The 25,410-nt window shown below is 45.5% G+C and overlaps 1 protein-coding gene across 3 annotated transcripts in view; it reads left to right on the top strand.

The window, feature by feature from the left end:
* Nucleotides 1-23,521, top strand: part of LOC8039593 (DNA replication complex GINS protein SLD5) — a 36,860-nt gene extending 13,339 nt beyond the window's left edge. The window contains exons 5-9 of one of the 3 annotated variants that reach the window (XM_040499524.2): nt 13,288-13,376; nt 15,942-16,032; nt 17,191-17,327; nt 18,003-18,047; nt 21,515-23,521. In XM_040499524.2, the coding sequence (XP_040355458.2) occupies nt 13,288-13,376; nt 15,942-16,032; nt 17,191-17,290 (280 nt within the window). In that variant the 3' untranslated portion in view covers nt 17,291-17,327; nt 18,003-18,047; nt 21,515-23,521. Of the gene's footprint in view, nt 1-13,287; nt 13,377-15,941; nt 16,033-17,190; nt 17,328-18,002; nt 18,048-18,300; nt 20,059-21,514 lie in introns of those variants that run through there. The other 2 variants (XM_040499523.2, XM_002413527.5) reach the window with 2 other exon arrangements.
* The last annotated feature ends 1,889 nt before the right edge of the window (nt 23,522-25,410 follow it).

The following is a 25,410-nucleotide window of genomic DNA, read 5'->3' as shown; positions in this document are numbered from 1 at the left end:
AACAGTTAAACGCTGGATGTAATATGAAGTCCTACGCGTCACTCGGTGCTATAAAAACACACACAGACACACATACTTCAGCTGTCTGACTCGGATTTCGTCTTGTGTTGTTGCAGTGAGAGCAGTGTTTTTAGTTTATGCGTTTCGTGGACATATTGTAAAAATTGGAATTATTCTCTTATTCTTGTGCTGGGATAATTGTCATTATTTCCCATGACAATTATCTGAGCGAGAAAAAGGCAGCGAGAATGCACAGATATCAGCACTGAGTTTTTTTAACAACGACGAATATCAGCCTGGATCGAACAGTATGTCACAAAATAAAGTTTCCGCGAAGAACTTTTCTAAGTAAATAATTACGATGTGAGACACATCTTGAGTCATGAAAGAATCCGAAATTAAAGACATCTGTCGAGAAATTAAATCCAAAATAGAGGTTAGTTTCGGTTTCGCTCCAAAATTAAAACGCACATCCTTGCGTAAATAATGCGCTAAACACCGTTGTTGTTTTCAGGGTAAAGAGGTGACCTGCGCTCATAACACAATAGCTTCCTCGTATTACCAGAAATAATTTATGACGCTCAGTGAAGCCAGCACAGTAGACAAGCTCAACAGTGGCACGCATCTCTAACCCTCCCTAAACCCGCCATCTTGGAAAATGAGTGGCGCCACCTATAGTTAGTTGGAGTCGCGAATAGCAGCATGGGCTTGAGCGCCAAGTAAAGCTGGATATGCACATTCCTCCTCACTTTGTAAATGCCACAGAAGGTTGTTCCCAAGTGTAGTGGACATCACAGTCTTGCACACCTCACTCCACTGCAGGGTGTTTCCACATCAGATTTTGCAATGATGGTCTGGGTCATATTTTTTATATTTATGTAAAAAATATATGTTAAAGCTATGTATGTTCTTGGCAGGAGCATTCAGCTATATGCGAACGCTGTTGTTAATTTTCTTTTGGAGATATAAAATTTTGAAGCTCGATGCGTGGATAGTGCCCATGTTTCGCTATAGTACAGGGTGTCACAAAAGAAAATTTACACTGTCTTTTTTACCGCAAAAATAAACTAAGCATCGCCGAACGCTGATTCTCCGCCCAAAGGTAGCACAATCAGATGCCAAAGTCAAAGTTTCAGCCCGATCCGATAACTTAATCAGAAGTTATAAGAGTTTTTCTGAAAATTTCAATGTAAAAATGGATTCCATTTTTGCCCGTTTTCGGTTTCCGGTGCCATAGAGCCCCATGTGTTCGAAAACTCCGTCAACCGCCATTTTCCCATTGAAATTTTCAGAAAATCTCTTACAACTTTTGATTAAGTTATCGCATCGGGCTGAAACTTTGGTATCTGATTGTGACCTCTAGCGCTACCTTCGGGCGTAAAATGAGCGTTCGGCGATGCCTAGTTTATTTTTGCGGTAAGATAGACCGTGTAAATTTTCTTTTGTGACACCATGTACTTTGCACATTCGTCAATTTCACACTGAAGCATGCACCTGGTAATAATTTTTTCACTTATTCTATGAAAGGTTTACAACATGTACACAGAATATTAAAAATTACAATAAAAAATTTCTTTGCGAACAAACTTACGAAACACGTCAAACAAACACATTTTAGAGACACGTTCACAAATTATCTACCATTGAACTACTTCATGTAAATCGACGCAAAATATATAAAAATTACCATCTTTAAATGCATTTTACGAATATACAAGAAACGTGTGCTTAGCCATTATTGTAGTTCTGTTATTAACCCAGAAATGCAGCGAAATTGCATCTCAATATTTAAAAATCTCCACTTTTTGTTTTAAACTGTCCTTAACCGTTTACATTGACTTGAACTAACTTTTGATGGCAAAACATTGAGTAACATATGTCCTTCCTAAGAAAAAAAAAAAAAAAAGCTACAACAAACCTTTACTCAAATAAAATTAAGGCAGCTTGTCTTCGTTATGGGGCTTTGCCGCATGACGTCGGCTCCTAAAAGACATATTTTAGAACCGACAAAGACTGTACAGCGGTGGTGCTCTATCGTAGGATGTAAAAAGGTATGGTGTCTCTAGTTTAGCTTTATATTTGTGTTTCCTTTTGTTGCAATCCTACGACCCCCTCCCCCGGCCCCTTTTTTCAGAACACGTTCAAACTGAGTGTATTTTATGGAGTGCCGTAAAAGGCTGCGCATGCCTTAAATCTCTATAATGTGGGTGGATTTAATAGTTTTCATTATGCCCACCATGTTTGCAATTGAAATGATGCCTTCAAATTTATTAATTATAGAAGTAATTGCTAAAAGCAATTATTAGCCTACTGTGAAATACCGTGGAAGTGCCCACTTCATTCAAGCGCCCACTATTAACGTTTCCCAAACTTAGGAATTCTACATACTATACGTTAAGGTGGGTAAGCATATTTTTCTTGTGTATTCGTAAAATTCGTTTAAAGATGATAATTTTTGTATATTTTGCGTCGTTTAGTAGTTTGTAAATAATTTCTGAATGTGAGTCTCTAAGACGTGTTTATTTGACTTGTTTCGTGAATTTGTTTGCATAGAAATCTTTCATTGTAATTTTTAATACTTTGTGTACATGTAAACCTTTCAAAAAATAAGTAGAAAATCTTATTACTACATGCATGGTTTGGTGTGAAATTGACGGCCGTGCACCAAAAGCACCAAGTGAAACCAATTGCCAATCTCCACGCATCAAGCTTCAAAATTTCATATCTCTGGAAGAAAATTAGCCATGCTGTTTGCATATAGTTGAGTGCTCCTTTCAAGAACATGGCTTTAACATATATTTTTTACATTGATATAAAAAATATGACCCGGACCATCATTGCACGATCTAACGTCGAAACACTGCAGCATAGCTGCATGCTGAGGTGCAGAGCACTCCTCCAGAGTGAGATGGTTTCATGCGTGTGCATTGGGTATTTGATAAAAATGGAACTTGGTGAAACTGGACGTGACAATTCTACCTTGCAGTAAAATGTTCAAAATAGAAGCGCGGCTAGTGTGCAAGTACCATGTTTTCCGGATTTAAACTATGGGTGTTTCACTCATCCATATTTTATTTCATTTGACCTTCGTATTAGATATCAGCAGTACTTGGAAATCTTGCAATATGTCTTATTGTTCGAGGTCTGCGTTTGCCGGTTAGCTCCGTCGAGCGCATTTGTCATTGTGCGTTAATACACTGAAGAGGAGCGACGGCCGTGGACTGAACATCTTGTGAATCTCTCTTTCCTGCAGTACACCCGCATGCTTAGAGTAAATGCCATTCTTGGCTAGTATTTTATGTACTCTAATTTGTTTACTTTGAGTAATTTGTAGTTGCAATTTCATAAAGTTTTAGCCTCGGCATTTGCAAGATTTGAATTACAACTGCAGCTTCTTTTTGCATGATTTTGTTTCACACTGAGGCTTCATTCTGTGGAGTCACAGGTGAAAATAGGCTGAATGTCTGTGTCACTGCCCTTCTGCCAACTCGTGGGACTTTGAAAGTGCCGAGGCTGCGTCAGGGCGCCCACCGCGGATGCTCAGCTGAGCACCTGCAGTGATGCGATTGCTGCGCCATTTGGCCAACCTGTGCCAAAGCACTCTAACCTTGCTACATTTTTCCAAAATGTGAGGACTTCGTACCAGCATGGCGCCAAAACTTGTTTTCTCTTTATGAATACTTAAAATTTCATAAATCATGCCCCTCTACGCGGCCAGATTGTTACGGTATGCTTGTGCAAATTTCCAAAACTTTTGATTATCACCTCAAATAATATGGTATTCGTTCTGATCGTTGTATCAAACATTGATAGCACTCGGAAGTTCCGCAATATTTCTCATGCTCGTTGTCTGTTCTGGCTGGACAGCTAGCATTGTTGAGTGTGCTTGTCATCACGTGGCGGTGTACTGCATTTAAGCGACAGTCACGTGGTAGGCGTCGCAATTTTGGATACTATCTTGCTTCGCCGCAGCGTGCCCGCCTTCTAAGGAGAAAGCACTCCTCCAGAGCAGGACATTGCACAAGGTTTCTGAATAAAATTGCGGCTAGTATACATGATAGACTGCGATATTCTGACGAAATCTTCACATTCGAGACTCATCAAGGATACTTGAGTATTGCAAGAAAACTTCTATGAACTGCTCTGTATGTTTATTTTGATGTCAACTCTCAATTAGTTATTGCCGGTTCCACTTGTTGGATTGCACAGTGAATGCAGTAAAATGAAATATAAATTAGCTAAAGCAGTAAATTCAAACCTGGGAATAACGTGAATGCATTTGATGGGAATGTTTTCTTTAAGAAAGCATATTTATCGTTCATGTACTGATTTTTGTTATTGTAAAGTACTGCTTATAAAATGTCATTGATGCTCATAATCAAATGACAAAATCTTTGTTTCCTATCTAAATTGAGAACTGCAGTTTTATTAAAACCTTTCAAACCTGAAGAAAATGTCAGTTCGGGTGCTCGAAATTGTTATATTTTAACGTTATTTCAGTTGAATATACTATTTGGTTTACGTTTGATTTCATACCTAAAATAGCCATGCAACAGCAGTTTGTAATGCCCTTCATAAATCACCATCTTGTTATTTTGTTATCTTGTTATAATTTATTTCGCTAGCTTATGTAATGCCCTTTATAAATCACCATCTTGTTTGCCTTGTACTTCTACACACAATTAAACTGCTAGCTAAGGAATCAAACCTGCCATGCTATTATGCCTTCAAAAGGTTGCACAGAACCAGGAAGGCAAAGTAGACGTAAACACATAAATCTTAACATAATATTTGCACTGGTATGAATGAAAATGAAATGTGTGCTCGTGCTCCAAACACACTTTTTGCTGCTCCAAAATGGACTTTTGGCTGCTTCATAAGGTGCTCTAAAATTACTCGGACCAATTACGTCACTGTAACTGTCAGAGTAGCAACACTTGCAGAGGGGCACAGAAGATGCCCCACAAAAGTGAGAGTGCCTTCCATTGTCAGATAGAGAAAAAGGATTGCAGTAATGTGATTGTGATGTGTACATTGAATATCTTATCATGATTCCTGCCAGCCATTTTCTTCAGAATAATGAAGAGTTTGGCCTCTATTAGATTTTTCTTTTGCATACTAGTAACACTAATGAATCGCTTCTACATTGAATCGCTGTAATAAAAGGAAAACTAACTCTTGGTGGCATTGTAAAAAAGTAAAACAACTGGCTCATATCATGCTGAAAACTTGGTTCCCTTATCATGCCATTAAGTCTTTCCTGTCCACGTCAATCACCCGTGGTCGATGGGCGTGAATGACATTTCAAAACCCTCGCAGAGCTTCTCCGCTCAGCTGCCCCATCTTGTAGGTAGTTTGAAGACTACAGTTTTGGTTTCTATGTTCCTCTTCCTTTCCTCGCGTGGCAGCAATTTCTTAGCCAATCGTGAATTCTCGCTAATCCTCCGTCAATTCTTCTGATTCTGATAGCAGCAGTGGGTCTGATGATGAAGCCAGATCATCATATTTCAGTTGTGATGACCTGTGCTTCACCCCATTGAGAAACTGCTTAACCCAATGGCATGTCAGTCATGAGGGTTGACTGAATTTTCGGCAGCTCTAAATCTTCTTGAGCTAGAACTCCAGTTTTTGCAGAACTCTGTGTTGTGAAAATGGGAAATATTTCATATATTTCAAAAATTGTTGGGAACTTCTCTTTTCAAGATAATGCCATGTCTTTACCCAGTTTGGACCATTTTTTTAAGAAAACAATTCTGTTTCGTAAATTAAATATTGCGTTAAAACTCCAGTCTCTGCTTTGACGTTTGCATCATTGAAAAGCCAATTTAGTTACTTAATTTCTATGTATGGCACCATATTGTAAACCTAATAGTAGTTCCCTCAGGAAAGAAAAAAAAATGTAACAAAAAGCCACATAAAGCCCACTTTTCTCATGGTCAGGAAAGAGTTAATGGTGTAGGTGAAACAATGGCACACAGTATAACAAATGGAAGAAGCCACATAATTGGTCCTCGATGGTCAGACAAGAAATCAACAAACATACATTAGTGCAGAAAAAGGCCAATGGTATAAATGCAAACATAGTATTTGCATTAGAATTAATGCAAATGAAGTATATGCTTGTGCTTGAAAGTCTTTTTCGCTGCTCTAAAAGGTGCTTCAGAAACAACTCTGAATAGGCACATCACCGTTGTCTGAACCATTAGCCCATTCATTCTTTTAAAGCGATAGCTTTATGTTGGAACCCTGCATGAACCTTCATTGCTCATGTTGGTGTTGCACGCGCCGTAGTTAAGCCATGGGAGAAAGTGTCAGGCGCAGCTGTTGGCTTAGCATCATAGCATGCGAGACCAAAGGCATTGTTTGGGGCAAGGGGGGGGGTAGGGGGTGGGGGGGAGGGTAGTAATGCACTGCATACCTGCTCCCCCACTCTCCCCCAGACTCCATGAGGCAGCAGGGTAGGAACTACTCATTAATGCTGTTGCACTTTCTTTGAGTTTCACAGAATGTCTAAGCCAGGCAATTTTTTTATGGGGCAGACAGTACGTAGCTAGGATCTCGGTCATAGTGATTTGTTGGATATGTTGCCAAACAACAAAACTATTTTCAGTCCTTTTTTTTTTCTTGCATTCCTTTATACCTTTCACTGCATTCAGACTTAAAGCCTTGTAGATCTACTTTCTGTTTACAAACGAGTGCATGTTTGCTTATGGACCAACACGCGGCCCCGACGTCACGCAGCTGCGGTGGCGCTGTCGACGACACTGCGCAGACACTTCACGCAAATGTAGTTTCTGTGCATGTGCAGCGCCCACACTTGGTGTGAGCAAACGCGGGCTTGTTTGTAAACAGTGTGTCGGTCTATGCGAAGTATGGGCATTACGCATGCTCAGAAACAGCCCTGCGAGAGATGAGGCGTCCCTATATGTGTCGTGCTTCTACTGTGTCATGACATCGGAGAGCTATATTTCTAAGCGAGGATAACCCACATAGAGTCCTGTTGCTACATTTTTGTGCCAGGCATTAGGAGTGTAGGTTAAACACGGCTTAAAGGGGCAATGCGGCAATTTGAACGTTGAAAGAATTTGCCGCTTTTATTTTTTATATTGTTTGTCTTGGCACAACTGAGAGAAAATGCACCACCCTTGCCCAATATACTACAATTCCGCTGGGTAATTTTGGAGGAAAAAAAAACACATTTTTTTTCCAATCTGCAGCTGCATGTGCTGGTCATGGGAACCATGGTGTCATGTCATAGGGAGTACACAAGTCTTCGTGGCACCATATGTTGGAAGTAAACAACACCAGTTCCTCCTCCTGTACCTTCCCCATCGTTCCCGTGGCAGCCTGCCTTTTGTCTCGCTTGCTCGCCGCAACTTTCAGCGATGATAAGCGGGTGTGGTGCTCTATTGTAGCTGAATTATACCTTGAAAAGTTGGCAACCACAGAAGGAGGCCTGGGGGCCCCAAAGAAGGAACCGAATGTGATACACCTGGTGACATCACTGTGCACCTCACTCGAGAGACAGTGCGAGTTTAGGACTACCCCAACCTTCAATTTTGTTTTATCCTTTTTATGAAAACTAGCTCACGCAAAGACAAGTTTTTTCTTGCTCTGTGTTCTATAGGTGGCATAAACGAATTCCCGCTATTAATTGACCGATTTCATCTTTATACTGAAGACTGATAGTTGAAATTGTTTTAATGTGTTCGATTGCCTGCTTAGCCCCTTTGAGCGGACCTCCCACATAGCACAAGAGCACTGTGGGTAAGCGATACCCATAGAACAAACATTGTGTGGGTTGCAAGAGTCGCACAGTCCACACTGCTTCTGCGAAGCACGGCGTGCTTGACAGTGCGAGTCGTGTGTCTAATCATGCAAGCATGGTTCTCTCGTTATCTCTGTTCCTCCAAGGGTATGGAATGATGATTGCCTTCGTCTGCTGTCTTTGTGTTTTCCGAGCAAAACATATGAACTACCAACTGCATAAACCTCTGCAAAAGTGTAGCAAATATGACATATTCCCTAGTGATGTGTGTCTCGAAATTGGTGGTGGATGAACCTTTTTTTTTTTCGTGAGATTAGGTTGGTGCGATTTTTCTGTATTGCACCCAGTGGTACAAGTAGCTAGTGGTTGTGTTGATAGCCACTAGCTAATATAGCGCACCTTCTGCTCCACTGGCAGTGAGCCAAGCTCAGCAGACTATCAAGCACCACAAGATAATCTTACTTTTCTCAGTAGCCTTCTCAGGAGCAGTGCATGTGCTGCATACAGATTGACGTCGACTTGCTGGAGAGAAAAATGTGTGGGGTAACCAATCCCCATTTATGCTTTATGAATCTGAGGAGTTTGTCCTGAGCACTAGTTAGTCGAGGGACTGAAAATCATTTCTTGGACCCTTTAACTGGGCTGACTGATGATACTTCAAAATAAACAATAAAAGTCAAGGAATGGGGAAAGGAGCTTAATGGCACAAGTACTGGCTTTTTAGTGATATTGGCCCTTACCAGATAAATTTTATTTTGTTTTAGCTTTGTGCACTTTATTATGTCTTTGTTACATGATAATTCTTTAGGTTGTTGCACTTATAATTGGCATTTTAAAAGAACTATGCTTTATTTCTGCATCTTTGTTTAGAGAGCATCTTACGACCCATAGAGGGGTATCGCTGGAGATTCAATCTTGTGATATGTCTTTTCTGTAGCGAAAATGGCAATACCGCCACCCTTTATTTGATTGTGACTTGCTAGCTTAACTGCTCTCCCCTCTTTTGTTCCTAAAGGTAAAAGGCTATTTTTGGAGGTTATGTTGCAGCTAAACTTGTCTTACAAACTTCTCCTCCTGAGTTAGAAGAAGCAAAGTCTGATTAGGGTGAGAGCATTTTAATTTGAGCTTTTAGCGATAACTTTTGCTGAGGTAAAGATATAATATCCCATTGTGTTGTACATTTTTCAAAAAAATTAATGTGACAGATCCACCCAGCTTTATGAATGGTTGCTTCATTGTGGTCATCAGTGTGGAATGCTAATCTTGCCAAACGTGGAGGTCATACCCACCATTGAGAAAAGACAAATTTGGGTAATCGTCCGTAATAAAAGCCGGAATAAATGTCCACCATGCTTTTATGGTTAATACAGTGCAGTAGAATCTGTCAGCATGTTTTTCAAAGAAGTGTGAGAAAAAAAAAAAAGAAGCATATCTAGGAAAACAATTGTTAACACTATTATAGATAGAATGTTATAGATAAGACAGGAAGCAACTTTAAAAAAATATTTATTTCATGTGGCCTAACTCAGCTGTGGAGAACCACCCTATATATTTGAGTATAGTTTTATATTTTTTTATGGGCACTGTTGTTTCAATTTAAGGATCAAGATAACTTCGAGGCTCTTCCATGTCATCCAGTGCTCTTGGCACGCCGCTGGGAAGGTAGGCGTGTGTGCACCGGTGCAAAGCGGTGAAGCTTGATGCGAGTGGTGCCAGGGCACACACGGTTGGAGACATGGAATGAGACTAGCAGGACTAGGCAAACAGAGCACAATAGTGAATCCTTTTTATGCCTAGTCCAAGGTCATGCCTACTGAGTGCAGCAGTGCAGAGAGGTGCAACAAAATGACTTCTCCAAACTCCTATGAATGGAAAATCTGGCTCTGTTGAGTTTTTGGATTAAAGAGGCTCCAACAGAAGCATTGCCTGCTAAATTTAGTGGGAGTGTATATTTCATGCGTGACATTGCATCTGTTGGTGGTCTTGTGGCCAAGCAGCCTAACGCTTGCATCGACCGCGTTTACACGTGACAACCGCGAATGCAAATGCAGGGAATAGAAAATCCCTGCATATATACTTATGGGAGTTCAACCAGATCGGCGTTTGTAAACGTAACAGTCAGAAAGGTATATCAACCGGGAATGTATCATTGAGGTTCTACCATATTTTTGTTGCAGCTGCAAGACCTTCTTAAACTTTTTGCTTGCCAAAAATTTTTCTTTCAAGAAAAGCTTATTTTGTATCATCTGCAAACCAAAGCTAATAACTAAAAATGTGCTGTATTTGCTTCAGGTTGACGGAAGGGTAAAATAAATAGTGACAAAACTTGAATTTGTAGTGGAAAGAGTTGAGGCCAGGACAACGGGAACAGAGCAGAGGCATGTTGACGGTTCTTACGCACGCCTGACACTACCTGTGGGTAGTGCCTGTTTTTTTTTTTTTCTTGTTGAGTTCCCATGTTTGTCTATGTTTACAGCAGGCTCGCAATAATTGAAACTCGGATATTTTGTACTTCTGGTGTATTCAAACAGATTTCAAAATGTTGGTTGTCCTGCTATGTTTTAGAGTGCAGCTCTTGGGTGCCTGTTTCCGTGTTTCGTGGCATCGGCATAACCGCACTAAATTTCGTGGGAAAATTGTTGTCACATGAACTAAACTCCACCAATTCCCGCTAAATTTCGCGGGGAAATTCGGTTTCTCTGCTAGATTTAGCGGACAAATTCAGTTTCTTTGCTAGATTTAGTGGGAAATTTGACATCCCGTGACCTCAACACCAATTCAATTCCCCGCTAAATTTAGCGGGGAATTGAATTGGTGTTGAGGTCACGTGACGTCAATTTTCCCGCTAAATCTAGCGGAGAAATTCAGGAAATTGAATTGGTATTAAGGTCACGTGACAACAATTTTCCCGCTACATCTAGCGGATAACTGAATTTGTTTATATTTGACGTGACACCAAGTCATGTGATGCCATTTTCCCTGCTAAATTTAGCGAGGAAACTCAATTGGTGTTGAGGTCACGTGGCATCAATTTTTCAGCTAAATTTAGCGGGGAAACTGTATGAGGAGGAGGAAGGGAGGAGTACGAGGAGGAAGAGCATACCCTCTCGTCCTCCTCCTTAAGAGCTGCGCTCTAATATCACGTTACACAGATGTGTAAACGTCTTTAATTTTTTAATGTATTCATAAGTTGCTTAATTTGATTGGCGTTTTCGTGGAATTCATACTTTTTGTTCTCACGGCCCCGTTGAGTGCGCTTCTCTCCGAACATCGGTGCACTGCAGAGAAGCAAGACCCGCAGAGCTTCCACGGGTGTTGCTTCTCGCAGTGTACCGGTGCTCGGTGAGAAGTGCGCTCAACGGGGCTCAAGCAGGGCACACATGAGCTACGAAAACGGGCACCATGCAGAAATTGGCATAGCAACTTGCACGGACGCTGTGGTCTGGCAGCATGGCATAGGTTCACGTCACAGCGTCCACGCAAGTTGCTATGAAAACTGCCGCGCGGTGCCCGTGTGCATCGCTCATGTGTCCCAGTCCAGATTAGATAACTTCTTGGCCTGATTCATAAACTTAATTTTGTTTTGATCTGTCATGTGCTGTCTAAAGAGTCCACAATAAACAACATTTTTGAGGGATAAATAAACTTATGTCATACATTTCACAAATGTATCATGTGTGGCATAGCTGCTTATGATCATTAGGCCTATGTAGAGAAAATCATCAAATATCTGCTCTGTATGTGTAGCCATTCATTTGACAAATCATAATTTTATCTTGCATCATATTGAGATGAATTCTGATGATTCAAACAAAGTTTGTGGCTTCTTGGAGTTTGAATTAATTAAAGTCTACCGTAGTTCCTTTCCCTTCTACATCTCGTGTTTCATTGTGCATGTATTAGTAAAGGGGCATCGACCTGAACTTGTACTTGGTGACAGGTTTGGTGTGGACATTTAGCGTTGCACGAAGCTGGAACAGTAGACAAGTGGGGATTGGTGGCTGCTATGAACTCCGAATAGCAAGGTTAATTCGACAAACATCTTTTTACGTTCATAAACCATGCCAAGCAGTGGCAACCCTAAATTTCATGCTACGGTGGTTTAACTGAATTGAATGAACGGGTAAGGGAAGGGAGAGCTTTGAAGCCTAATAATAGAATCTATTTTCAGTTGCTTCGGAGTGTCATGACTCTGGAATCGTCATGCAATGTCGAGTTCATTTGCCTTGTGGCAGGATGTGAACTCCGCGAGCCATCCAAACCTCCGTTGGTTTTTTTAGCTTCACTCTGCTGGACTCCTGTGAATTTGTGCTGGCTGTAATCCAAATGACTGCACTTGACTGTGTGTTTGTAGTAGCATGCCAGTGTCTGACTTCCTTTTTGTTTAGCACTTTTCTTTAATGAAGTGTGCATCCAGCCAACTTGGCAAGAACAAGGAAAAGAAAAGCAAGACAGTCCTATTGTGGGCTTGCTATATTTATGCAGCTTTCTTGCATCATCGGAATTTTTATTTTTATCTGTTTTGTTTGTTTTGAAGAACATTTTGGTTTGAAACTCTTCCTTTTCTGTATTGGTTTCTTTTTGTTTATACAAAGTTTTCCAGCATAATCTTTTAACTGTTTGTGTAGAGTATGAACTTAAATAACTGCTTTGAGAAGTGGCTGTGGTTAATATTGCTTCATTTGCTTTTTACAATTTTATTTAACTTCTAATTCATATTTCACATATTTGTGGTGCTGTTTTTGCAGGGCGCGTGTTTAAAGGGGTTCCTGACAATTCTTTGCTACCCCATCTATCTATATATTCTGATTCCCTGGCCTTTACCCTTTGCAGTATGCTATTTAGTATCACTAAATTCAGAATAGTTATTGTGGAATCGACATACGAAAATGATGCCAAAACCAACATTCAAATATACCCGCACTTTCCGGTGCCGTAACACCAGTGGCCGGCAGGCCTGCCAGTCGAACAGGCAGTCTAGAAAAGGGACTATGTCGAGCATTTGTTTTGTGTTGCTGTGCGGGTGCTGGAATGAGCTTCCAAAGCATTCATTTGAAACCTTGAAACTGCTTGTAATCAGTTGGGAATAATCCTACAGTCCTAAGAGTGAACCCCCCTGCCTGCCACCGGTGTCACTTTTTCATTGTCGCCAATAGAGACTTTCAGTTTGTAAAACATGGTAAGGACCAAAATTGTAAATTCAATAACTTTGCGGGGAAAAAAATGTTTGGCGCACCATGGCCTATGTTGCATTTTGCACTGTTAAGCACCTAATTATCATCATCGTGTAAAAATGATGATGATGATTACGTAGGTCTCTATTGACGAGACTAAGCTGAAGCCTGGTACAAGGACTTAGAAGAATAATGTGGCATGCTGCTAATAAATTTTCTCTTTCCCTCATAGATAAAAAAAAAAGAAAGTTATGTGGAATTGTTTTTTTTTTATTAAAAGTGGCTCACTTGGGCAGTTGTAAGACCGGTTGTGGGGGTTTTTTTTTGTTTTTTTTTTTTCCACAGGTACGTTGGCAGCTTTGAAGACTACTTCCGAGATGTCGCCTTGGTGCACATGCCTCCGAACCAGCAGTCCTTCAGCATGTCTAGTACAGGTAAGATTGCCTAATGACCACTGAGAAATGACTGCTGCTCTATTTCAGTTTTTTATGTTTTGTACTTGTTTGTCTGTATTCTCCGTTAATGGACATGAAATGTCATAAAAAAAAAAGGTCCTACCCCTAGGCACACTTACGTATCAAGTGAAAAATCGTAAAGGTGGGCTATTTGGCTATACATCTTGGTAGAAGAATTAAGATCATCTGGTGGGCTAGTTGGCGACACATCTTGGTCAAGTGAAGCACAGACTCATTCAGTCCTATGTACAAAGCGAAAAAAAAAGAAAACTGATAGCAGCCTCTCATATGTCTTCTTTTATCCTGCAGGACAGAAGCTTTTCGTGTCAAATGTAGGGCACTTCCCGAGAGTAAGAAAATGGGTATCTCTGGGGGTGGTACTTATCTCTTTGTTTACTTGTTTGAGTACTGTATCTGTGTGTTGTCCTTTCCTTTCTTCCTTCTCCCCCGGAATTCCTTGGAAAGCCTCTTCGCGCGGCCTGTAAAAACTGCTTGACCGTGATGTCGGTCCCTGCTTGAACTTGGCAAGTGCCCCATCAGCCAAGACCCTCGAGTTTAGTGGCCTTTATTGCTGGCCAACGACATGAAGAGGCGAGCGCACTAGATAAGCAAAGCCATTTTTTCGCCCATTTTCAGCTTTTGTTGCCCGGTAATTCTTTTAATTAGTTCCAGAAACTGCCATGTATGTCAGCCGTGTCCAGGTAATTAGGAGAAATGCCAGATATGTGAAGCACGTCTGCGTACCTGATGACTTAGGCCACTTATAGTTGCATTGCTCGTAGTCACAATTTGGTTTAGTAGCATTTCCTCAGTCACCGGGGTAGGGTTGATGGGTGAAAACAAATAATTGGATATTGTCACACTCTGGTCCTATGTCCTATTTTGGGCATGGTGACTATAATTGGATTTCACTGTATTAGTAGCTTGTTTTATCTGGTTCAGTGGCTACACGGGGTAAGCCTCGCTCCATATTTAATGTTTTCTTTCCGTGTGCTTGCATGTGTTTGTTATAGCAGGGTTAGGCTATGTTCCAGGGGACAGGGAACTCTGGGAGGTGGTTTGATAAATGAGTATTCATCACAAAGAGGAGAACTGTCTTCCAGTATTTTATGTGACAATCGGGGTCCCCACCACGGCGAGTCGCAGTGGTTTTGCCGTCCCGCTGACTGCCCATCCCTACGATGTCCCACCCACCTCCATATCTTGCTGCGGCTGGATTAGACGACCCTGATTTTGCAAGCCTACAATGTGCTGGATAATCTTGCTTGGCAGAATCGCACAACACCACGCATAGGAACAAATCCCTGCGATTTAAAGGAATACTGAACCGAAATTTGTATTTCGCAAAGTAAGGCTGCAGAAGTGTTGAGCCGGATGCTACGAACTCCAAAACATCACTCGTACATTAATATCTCAAACGGATGGCCGTACTTTTGGAAAAGAAGGGCACGATCAAGCGAGTTCTTCGACGTAACTGTCCTCCGGGAGAATTCGAGAATGAGGAGAAGCGGCCTCGCTTCTCTCCTCCTCGCTTTGGTTCACCAGCTTGACGGGACGTAGCAAGGAGGAGAGAGAATGGGGAATCGTGACGTGCCTTGTCTTATCGGCCGGGTTCAATCGCGCATTTCTTTTCCAAAAAATACGGCGATCCGTTAAATATATCGCCGTACGAGTGATATTTTTTGGTTTTGCAGCTTCCCGCGTATCCGCCCGGCCTCGTTTGGTGAGCTCGAAATTTCGGTTCAGTATCCCTTTAAGGGAATGAATGGTTAACTAAAATGGAGTGCAGTGCACTTGGCCTGAGCTTCGTTCATGGGTCCTTTGCGAGACTAGCGAAGTGCGCTACTGGCTGTGCTAACCATGTGGTAGGCATGAGTAGGGAAAGCAGTTTAGGAAATCAGTGAACTTATTTTGTGCCTCTTTTAAAAAGAAAGCTGCAGGATGTGCTGATATAGTCGGCTTCACACAATATTGTTAGCAAAGATCACATGGGTCATGTGCTATCTGATACCACGGGAGCAGCATACTCAAGAAAGAGAAAATTTCTGGATAACAGCCTGTTTTCTGAAGAATTTGGCTTCTCTTAGGCAAAGTTTCTTAGCAAATCGTGAGTTGGCACTCAGGGTATTTCTGGGATTCCTTCTTAAGTACTTTCTTTCAACCCACTATGTTACCCTTCCCTGTCTTCAGCACATTTTTCCTTGTGGGTCCCAAGTTGACAACCACTGTATTTTTTTTAGGTATGTGCAAGAAAAATGTACCATTATTTTTTAAGTGGAAATAAACCGTGCACTGCGAAAACGTCAGAACAAGGTGTTGCGCTAAGGGGTGTAATGTTAGGGAGAGTAGTGGCATCTCTTTGCCCGAACATTGCCTAGAACTTGTTATGCCATTCTTCGTGCAGTTTCATTCTTCTGAGATGCGCAGCTCACGAGAAGCCTTTATTGGGGGTCATCAACCTTTGACATGAGGGAGTTCCAACCACAATTGATTTGCTTCAGTGGAAGGTGGAGAGCCTGAGCGTGTGCTTCGTTGTCCTTGCAGACAGTGGTCCCGACCTGGACGAGTATGTGTTCCTCAAGGTCAAGCGCGAAGTCCTCGGCGTATTGGTAGACGAAGGCACCTCGGACCACAGGCAAGCCCCAACCAATGCACAGGGCATCAATGGGCCGACTATTAGAGCTTTGATCACTGTCGGCCTGTGTATGACAAAGGGGTCTCTTGGTCGTTGTGCATCTCTACTTCGTTTCACCTTACGTCCGAGCGCAGCAGATATTACGAGCCATCAGAGGCAATCCAAGGCCGTGAGAGTGTCACGTGACCTTGAAGGGTGGGCACAGCGACGCGCAGAAAGTGTATCACGGGCTACGTCCACAGAACGGGATTGGCTAGGATAATTTGTAGTGTCCACTCATCCAGACGTAAGGTGAAACGGAGTATAGTGCAAGTCTGCTGCCTTTTGTAGTGTTTTGACTACAGCAGGTGTGTGAGATGCCAGGACATTGCTGGAGGCAGGAAGTTTGCTCTGGGGACAAGGATAAGGCAACTGAATGTTAGTCTACAACAGTCAGTGACTCTGGACGATTGCAAGTATGGCCTTAGGCGCCTCCACTATACCGCTGGTCAGGATATGTCACTTGGTCTCAGAGTCCTGCTAAGCTGGGCAAGTGGGTGTAGAACATCATGGTTGAAGGGCATGCCTTCTTTCTGGAGCGCAGTATGAGGCTATGCTTGCAAACTTGTATATAGGGCTAGAAGTTTTATGCATTGAATACACAAAATGTACCTGCATAAGGAACATTAAACCCTCGCTGACCTCGGCAGTAATTGTGGCTGTCCTATGCATTTCAGGCCTCATATTGAAACATATTTATTTTGACAGGAACTGTTTTGCAGTCACCTGTTCAACTTGAAGAAGTGCTCTACAGAGCAGGAGCAATAAGTGCTAAACATAGGGTAGATGATCAATTTCAGCCACTAGTAAAGATGCACCCAGCGTGAGTTTTCTTAAACTTTGGACAGAAACAGTTTAACATTTCACCTATGGGAACATTGGTACATATTGTGGTCACAGGATTAATTACATTTAGCTCATTTTCATATGTGGCTGGTGTCTGATAGAGAGGCATCTCCTAAATATTTTGAATTACATTCAATCTCAGCTTTCCTTTCTCCTTGTGATTTTGAGAAATACACTTACCTAGCCCCCTTCGATCTTGTTTTCTGTTTTGTTCACTTTAGAATGGAGACAACCATTTCTGGAGCCATTTCCGTAACCCTCTGCACTTTGCAGGGACGGTGAAATTGTGGACTTGGACCAGGGGTCTCAGCACATCATGAGGTATCGAGTGGTAGCCGATTTGGTCAAGGATGGATCCGTCGTCTTGTTCTAGTGTCTACGTGGAATGGCCAGGGCCCAATAAAGAAAAGGTGCTTTTTCACATCTGTGCTAAAGAGGATTCTTGGATCCAGCCTTGGGCTGGGAAACATGCTTGCCAGCATAGTTTGTTAGAGAGGTGCTGCTCTATGCACCTTGGTTGACCACCTTTAGAATGCTCAACAGTTTCTTGGGGCCAACTTTTGCTTGGGAGTAGGCATGTCGCTCAGCTTGAAACGGTGCACATGCTAGAACATCTGTTAATAGTCAGGAGTTTGAAATTAACGAAACATACATTCTATCGCATGCTTGCAACGAAATGCACGGTCTCATCAGTGTGCCGACGGCTTTCACATACATCCGTGCCTGGTTACTTTTTTTTGTCTTATAGCGGTGGGCGGGGTTAATTTTTAGGTTAATTTTGCTTCATGTGTACAACTTTTTTGCATCAATAAAAACAAAAATGCAGAAACATTCATGCACAAGTATATCATTTTGCTTGGGTTCATGTTTGAATAACTCTGCAGGTCTATGCATTTTTTTTTCTTGGACCTCTTTCAGTGAAATGCCATGTCAGTCGCCTTGCATTGACTACTAGTGAAAGTTGTTCCCTAGTAACGGTGTGCGAATCTTGGATATTGACATAAGGCAGTATCTTTTTGATGTGCTGCATTGGAGGGTGTGCGATTACAAGATATGTAGGCCAATTGGCTTGACACTTTTGGCAGGCATGCAGCCTCCAATGACCTGCTGGCTAGGGAGCCCAAGTTGAGGTAAGAGCCACTCGAAGCACTTGGCTTACGTCTCTCGGGAAAAAAGTGCATGCAAAGAACTGTTTTCTCAGCTTGCGTCCGCATTAACTAGGTCAATTTCAAGATTTGAATGCAGAATTGTATTCTTATCGAAGCTAACTCGGCTATTGTATCGTCTGAATTGCGTGCCTACGTCGGAGGGCAACAGCGTCGGCTTGACCAGCAAATTAACCGACATCATCTACGCTCATAGGCACCGGCTACGGGGGTGCTCGGGTGCACGATCCCCCGTAGTTAGAGCCCCCTGCCCCACCCGGGAAACTGAAATCATTCTGCCTATGTCTACGCTACATACTTTATTAATCGCAAGCAATGCGTCGGAAGACATACGTTTGTAGATCCGAACACTCGCGCGTTGGTTCGTCAGGTGTGTGAGCAGTGAAGGCTTGAAACTCGTCCCATTAAGCACCTACCGACCTTTTTTGAAGCGGCGCGGCAGGCTGTTTGCTTCGACAAGCTCCGCGATAACTTGAAGTTCTCCTTGCTCAAATCTCGCGCACGCGGAAATGATGTTCAGGTGCAACGACTGCTAACTAAGGGCCTTTACTATCTCTAGACAAAGGCTATGAGGTGAAAGATAAGGCCGGCGGAGAAGGCGAGTTTAAAAATACCGCAATCGGTGTACGTACGGAACGGACGCCGACCGGGCGCTCAGGCACGTGGCACACCGACTCCGTCAAAACATGCGAACCCTGAAGGCGAGGGGAAGAGAAAAAAAAAAAAGTGAAACGACGGAGTTGTGCATTCGGTCGTGAAGGCGGCGCCACTCTTGCGGTTTGCAGCAGTTTGGCGCATCCGTGCTCGCTTTCCTGAAGGTCGCGGCCTTGGTCCCTGCTTCATGTCAATTATTCTCTGACGATTCGTGTTTGCGGTACGCAGCAAATAAGGACTCGATACGAGCCGGGCGTCCGAGCCGCCGTTCGTCCCGCAGCAGGGTTAATCTTAGCACAGTCGTCGGGGCGGAGCGTGCAGATAGCGCGAACTGCGTAGTACGGAGGCTCGATAAGCGTGTCGCCCAGTCGGCGTGTGACGTCGCGCAGTGCGCAGCTGTCGGCGGCACAAGGCACAGGCCCAACGCCGGGTCAGCCGGGTGGCGTGCCCGCGTGCCCTCGGACGTAGTAGTAGCGTTTGGACGCGTGAACGGTGAATGTGTGAAGCGGCTCGCACGGAATGCGAGGTTGGCCCTGTTTGGCCCATTCTATCGGAGCAGATCACTCGCGCTGCCGCGTCGCAGGATTCGCCGGGGCGGCGCGGCACCGGCCCTATCAGTACTGCGATTGGCGGACCGGCGCGCAGCACGTGAACAGTACCTGACGCATGGAGGCGCCCCGTACAGCTAGGGAGACCGGCCGGCCGGCGTTCGCGCCGACCAGTTCGTCGATGTCGCGTGCCGGGTGTGCATACCATCTCTCAAGTCGTTGGGCCTTGCCGCGTTCCTTTAATGGGATCCCTGCTTCGGCTCGCCGGCACCGCTAGATTCATGAATTGGCCCGTTGATTGACTGACTGGTAAGTCGCCACGGCCGGTTGCTGCGGAGCGGCGCCGTGGAGCCGATGTCGTGGAAAGTGTCGCCCCGTCTCCGCATCCTCTCGGACGGCTGTCTCGACCGCTCTCCGGGAGGATCGGGAGCTTGGGGACGAAATAGTCTTCGGCTTTTGCGTCATGCGGGTTCAACTAGCGCGCCTTGCATGGCGCCGCTTTGGCGGAACCTATTTTTACCGGCCTTTTCTGGCCGGTTATGTCTCGTTGTGGGTCGTTGTTTTCCTTGACGATTGATGGTGATTTATAGTCGACTTCCTTGTCGGCGTCGTGCCGGGAGCGGAGTCGCCTATTCGCACCACTGTTCGAGGACTCAGTCTCGTCAAAGAATGCCATATACGTGATGCGCAGTGCGGTATACGCGTGATATTTATAGGGGGAACTGCACTGCTGTGTCTTCGATGACCTTGGCGATTTCTCGAGGAACGAAAAAGTGAGTTTGACTGATGTGTGTTTGCTTTCCGAACGTTTAGCTAGCACATTCCGGGATTGCGTAGATTTAGCGGATGGGAAGATGTACTCGACGGTGGCACTAGCGCGGCATAATTTGTTTTCGCCCTCGACTTGTGCAGTGTCGTAATCCAGCGGCATGGAGCCATCGGAACTAGCAATCGAATGGGTTTCGAGAGGCGGGTTGACTGGCATTAGCAACGCTTCCGCCATCGTTCTTCGGCATCTGGGGAGCGCAAGTTGGGGGGAGAGGGTCGTGGCGATGCCCCTTTTTCCTTTCAACAAATTTCAACGGGGCAGCTTTTTTTTTTTTTTTTTTTTTTTTTTGGGGGGGGGGGGGGTGGGCATGGGGCATTTTCTATTCTTGCAGCCGGGAGAACCATTTCCCATGGCTTGCACTGACGTCACATCGCGTACTTTTGGCCGGCATGAAAGGGAGGGAAGCGGCTTTTGTAGGAATTTTGAGTGACTGGTTAATCTATCTTCTGGGGGGAAGAATGGAGACATCTGGGAAATTCTGCGAGACACAAACGAGGGTCTTGGTAAGAAGGGAGCTCCTTCCCCTCTTCTCTGGTGGCCATCGGAGCGCTCTTGGGATAACTTCACGTGCAAGCGATGAGTTCATCGAACCATGTTTCATTGGCAGCTCAGATTATTATTATTATTTTTTTTTTGTAACGAACTGTTTTGGATTTACCGCAAGGTTTTTTTTAATGAGCCGCCGCACGCGCGAGGAAATGACATAATGCATGCGCGTATCGAGTGTCGAAACGTTAAGGCGCATTCACACCGGCGATGTAAGCAGTCGCGCGATGCGACTAAATCGCGTCGGAAAAAAATTAGGTGGTCACACTGGCATGCGCGATGAGCGAGTCCAACGCCTTCGCAGACGAGTCGTTTCTCGAAAACTCTCGGATCTGAATGCCGTTGATTGGCTCAGCCGCTCCGCGACTAGATCGCATCGCAAAAAGTCGGGTCAGCAAGCGACTGCTCAAATCGCGTCGCTTATTTTGCCCGCGATGGTCGTATCCACGAAGTTGTCCGTGAAGCGTTTCCACGAAATGCCGGGAGAATAAAGCGAGCATTTTCCACATGATTTCAAACAGCCAATGCGAGGTGACGTTTCGGGGAAGTTATTCTCCCGGCTTCCGAAAGAATAAACACTGCCTTTTTTTCTTTTTTTTCCCCCTGATTTCGACTTGTTGACGGATAGTTCATCGCTGCGATACGAGGCCCCCGAAATCGATAAGAAGGTAGATGAGTTTTCGCCAACCGTGGCGTCATGACGGATTGGTTGTAAGCCCAGTGAGACCCGTTTTCTGTCCCTCGTGCGGCCGTCTTCTGAGTGCAGTGTTGCGTGCTTGGCCCGCCTTGGGACCCTCAGCGTGTAGTCTCGTCGTGGCAGCCACTTACCGAGCCCCGGTTTCCCTGGTGCGTAGGACGGGCGAGCGGAACCATGCCCATGGACCTGGAGATGGTGCTGTCTGCGAATCAGCCCCTCTTTGTGGGCAACGGCAACAACTTGTCCGAGTGCCGCCTCAACCCGTGCGTGCTGCAGCAGGCCCCTCCGCTCTTCCAGACGTGCTCCCTTCGGAGGGGCTACCGGCGAGCGTCGACCAACGTGCCCCCCATCAAGCCCTGCATGTCTCCCAAGGACGAGCAGGTCCAGAGCGAGCCCACGAGTCCGACGTCTCCGAACCGGGCCAAGCGGCGCGTCTCGTTCGCCGATGACAAGGGCTACTCGCTTACCCAGGTGCGGGTGATGCACGAGCCGTCCGACTGTCCGCCCCGGTGGACGGACGAGTTCCTTGCCCAGATTACCAAGGACATGCGGCTGGAGGCGGACGCGCCGCTCTGGGAGCCCTCGTTTACGCAGCCGGCGTCGGACTACCTCGAGTTCCGCCAGAAGCTGGAGACCAACTTCATCTCTCTGGAGAACGTGATCGTCAAGAACCCAAACCTCATAACGGGCACCATCAAGGTGAAGAATGTGACGTTCGAGAAGCACGTATTCGTCCGGTTGACCTTCGACTCGTGGCGGACCATGCAGGACTGTGAGGCCAGCTTTGTGCCCAACGGCCACCTGAGCAACATGTTCGACACGTTCGCCTTTTCTGTGCCCATTCCCGTGACGGCGGACTCTGCGGGCGTCGTGGAGTTCTGCGTGTGTTACAGGCACGACGGGGAGGAACACTGGGACAGCAACGGTGGCAAGAACTACCGGATAGTGTCGACGGCCAAGAAGAATCCGTGTGCCGTGCGCCGGGTTACCGAAGCCATCAAGGCGGATGTGCACTCGTGGACAGAATTTGCCAGTTGGAAGAACTTGGTGACGGAGGGCCCCTATTGGTGACTAGTTGCCGCAGGCGCGTCGCTGGTGGGGGCTGTCCTCGCCTTGAACTTGTCCCCTCAGGGTCACTGAGATCGTGGGTTCCTTCGCCTCCCAGTGCCCTTTCTTAAAGAACACTTATTGAGTAGGAAATACTATTTGCGCTGGCGAGACTGCATCTGTGGATTGTGCAATTGGTTGGTTCAAGAGTGCCATAACTAGGTAGTTTGCATTTTGGTAGCGCGCTTTAGCCGGAGGACGTGTCGATCGATGAGTCGGCTCATGAAATGTGATTCTAGTCTCAGGTTTCATTTGTTTCGTGGCTCTCGCTTGGCATAGTGCTCTGGATTTTCAGCCTCTGTCTAGTCTCCCCGGAGAACGCTAGAGCGGCTGGCACTGGGGGCGTATTTTTCTATGAGCTCCGCGAACTCCTTGTGGTTGAGTGAGCCTGTGTGCCAAGAGACACTATTTCTGGGGACGTTTGCAATAGTCGTTTGGGGCGGTTTACAAGTTAACGTTGGGAGAGGGTTGCTTTTAAGCCATGCAGAATTTGTACATACATACACATATTTTTGGGCACTCTATTTACACCAGGCGTAGACGTTTTAGAAATGCCTCGCAACTTAGCTTATACATGCATGATACACATGCATGTTCTTGCGCAGCAGCGAACGTGGTCTTGCCGTGCGCGCGTAGCGGTGGTGCGGACTTCCGAAATGCTCAGGGCCATTCAGGCCTCAACGAGCGCTTTTGCACATTTTTTCCTTTTTTTTACGTGTTTGCAACTTCGGCCACGCGAAGTGAACGCATTCAATGCGATGGGTGCCAGCTGTATCTCAATATCTTGGACGATAATGCGTGCATCTTCAGGCTAGTTATCTTAGTATCGGTATCCTGATGCATAAGTACAATGTCATGTCCCGTTTTTCAGCAGCCGTTATTTGCTGACGCTCCTGGTACTAACTGTATATACGAACGAATTGTGCTGGTCTTTAGCGTGTGTTCGTTTATTTTTCTTTTGTGCGTTCTATTAATAGTCCTCGCATTTTAATCCTACGACGTTTTAGTGCGATTGCAGTGACTTGTTGAACAATAAACTTGCTACATGGTGACGATACATACGAAAAATCTCGGCTGTTTGAGGGAAGATTGAGCGCGCAGGCAAGCTTGCGAACGCCTGTGATGGGGGAAGAAAAGGAAGACTCGGGGGGTAAAGATGAGGGACAACACACTTTCGGAGACAGTGGGTGTCGCCCTTTCGTTACACTTCCTTTTCCTTCCCTGTCTCAAATTCAATCGCCTGCCATTTTTTTTTTTTCTTTTTTTGGGGGGGTTTTTGGTTTCACAAGTTGTTGCGCCGCCTATTATTTTTTTTGTTTATTTTCTTTTTATGGTTTTCGCGGAAGGGCCTGAATGAACGGGCGCTCTGCTTTAATAGCCGCTGACCGCGGCGATAAGGCCGGGCGAGGAGTGCCGCGGGACGTCCCACTGGGTCAGGGCAATACCAGCTAGAAGACCAGGCCTTTCCCCTGCATACGTCATCGCTAGTGGCTCCACGTAGCGCCGCCGAGCTTGCGTCAGCATCTCGCCGGCGCGTCGTGCCGCGTCTCGCAAGGGGTGCGACTGCGCCAGCTCGCTCGTAGCTCGCTCCAAGACGGACGCGTTTACAGTTTTGCGGCGTGTCTCGCCGTGCCTCGGAGTGTTTGCCGCTTGGGGCGGAGGATCCACGAACAATGACGTTATGAGCAGGCCTTTTCTTCTAGCTGGGATTGTTCAGGGCGTCTTTAGTCGGAGCCCCATAGCCGCTTCGGCTGCCGAACCGTTCGTGGGGTCGTTTTCCCGCCGGAGTGCTTGCTGGCTGAGCGCCGGCTCGAACGCTCGTCGGAAGTTGAACGACCTCGGCCCTGCTGCTATGTGTGGCCAAGATAGCGGCTTTCTTCGACGCCAACGTCCGGCCGTGATTTACCGCGTCCAGAAAGGGGACACGTTCGCCAAAGGGCGGCGTTTGAGGTACGGAAGCGACGGAGGGGGTAAAAAAGGGTGATCGGGGGTGTTGCGCGTTGCCGGTTGGCTTTCGGGTAAGCAGGAGCGCTGAGCTCGGGACTCGAGGGGGGGGGGGGGGGGCTTGCGAGGAAGATTGCGCCACTTGCTCGGCGCAGTGCTTAGAAAACGGTGCCAAGCGGAATCTTTCGTTTTTTTTATTGTGCGGTTTTATCGGGTTGATAAATACGGAGAGGTATAGCCGTAAATCGTACCGTGCCAAATAGACGATACGCACGCAGAGTGAGAAACAACAGATGCGAAAAAAATAAAAAAATAAAAAAAAAAAGAAAAGAAAAGAAACGCGGGGGCAGTCAAAGCAGATGGAAATACGGGAAAGAGGAAATTGGTTTTCTCTGGCGCCTATCGTGGCCTATCGCTGCCTCTTCCCCGAGCGAGGCAAGGAGTGCGAGAGCGTAGCGTGGCCAAGAATGTGCGGCGCAGTATCGAAAGCAGCACCGCAACCTAGTTTTAACGCTTCGCCTTTCTTTTTTTTTTTTTTTTTTTTGCTTTATTTTGGGCTGTAACGCGTCTGTCCGACCCTCGAGTCCGAAGCTCGAACTGTAGCGGACGCGGGCTCCTTTCCTCAGAGCTCTGCCTTTCCTGACCGCACCCGTTTTCACCGTCCGTCGTCCCAAGTTCGGGAACCCGCTGAGGCGCAACTGAGGTTCGTTTTTTGTTTGTTTCTTTTTTCACTTTGTTTCTTTTTTCACTTTTTGCGTCTTGTTTCAGCCCGCTAAAAGCGTCTTCGATTGCGCAAGGAATGCCGGCGGCAGCCTTTCACCCTCCGACCGAGGTCGGCACACTCGTTCCCACAGACTAAGATCTGGGATATGCCCGTGCGCGCGTTCGTGACCCTCTCCGGGATTCCGAGTCGGAAAACAAGGCGTCAAATTACTCGGCGCTTCTTTTGTGTGTCTAACTTGGTCCGTCCCGAGCCGGCGTACTATGTGTGTGCGGGGGGAG

The sequence above is a fragment of the Ixodes scapularis genome, unplaced genomic scaffold, assembly GCF_016920785.2.
Source record: "Ixodes scapularis isolate PalLabHiFi unplaced genomic scaffold, ASM1692078v2 PGA_scaffold9__187_contigs__length_104089568, whole genome shotgun sequence".
Classification (NCBI taxonomy): Eukaryota; Metazoa; Arthropoda; class Arachnida; order Ixodida; family Ixodidae; genus Ixodes; species Ixodes scapularis.
Note: the sequence above shows the minus strand (reverse complement) of the source record. Positions and strands in the feature narration are given on the sequence as shown.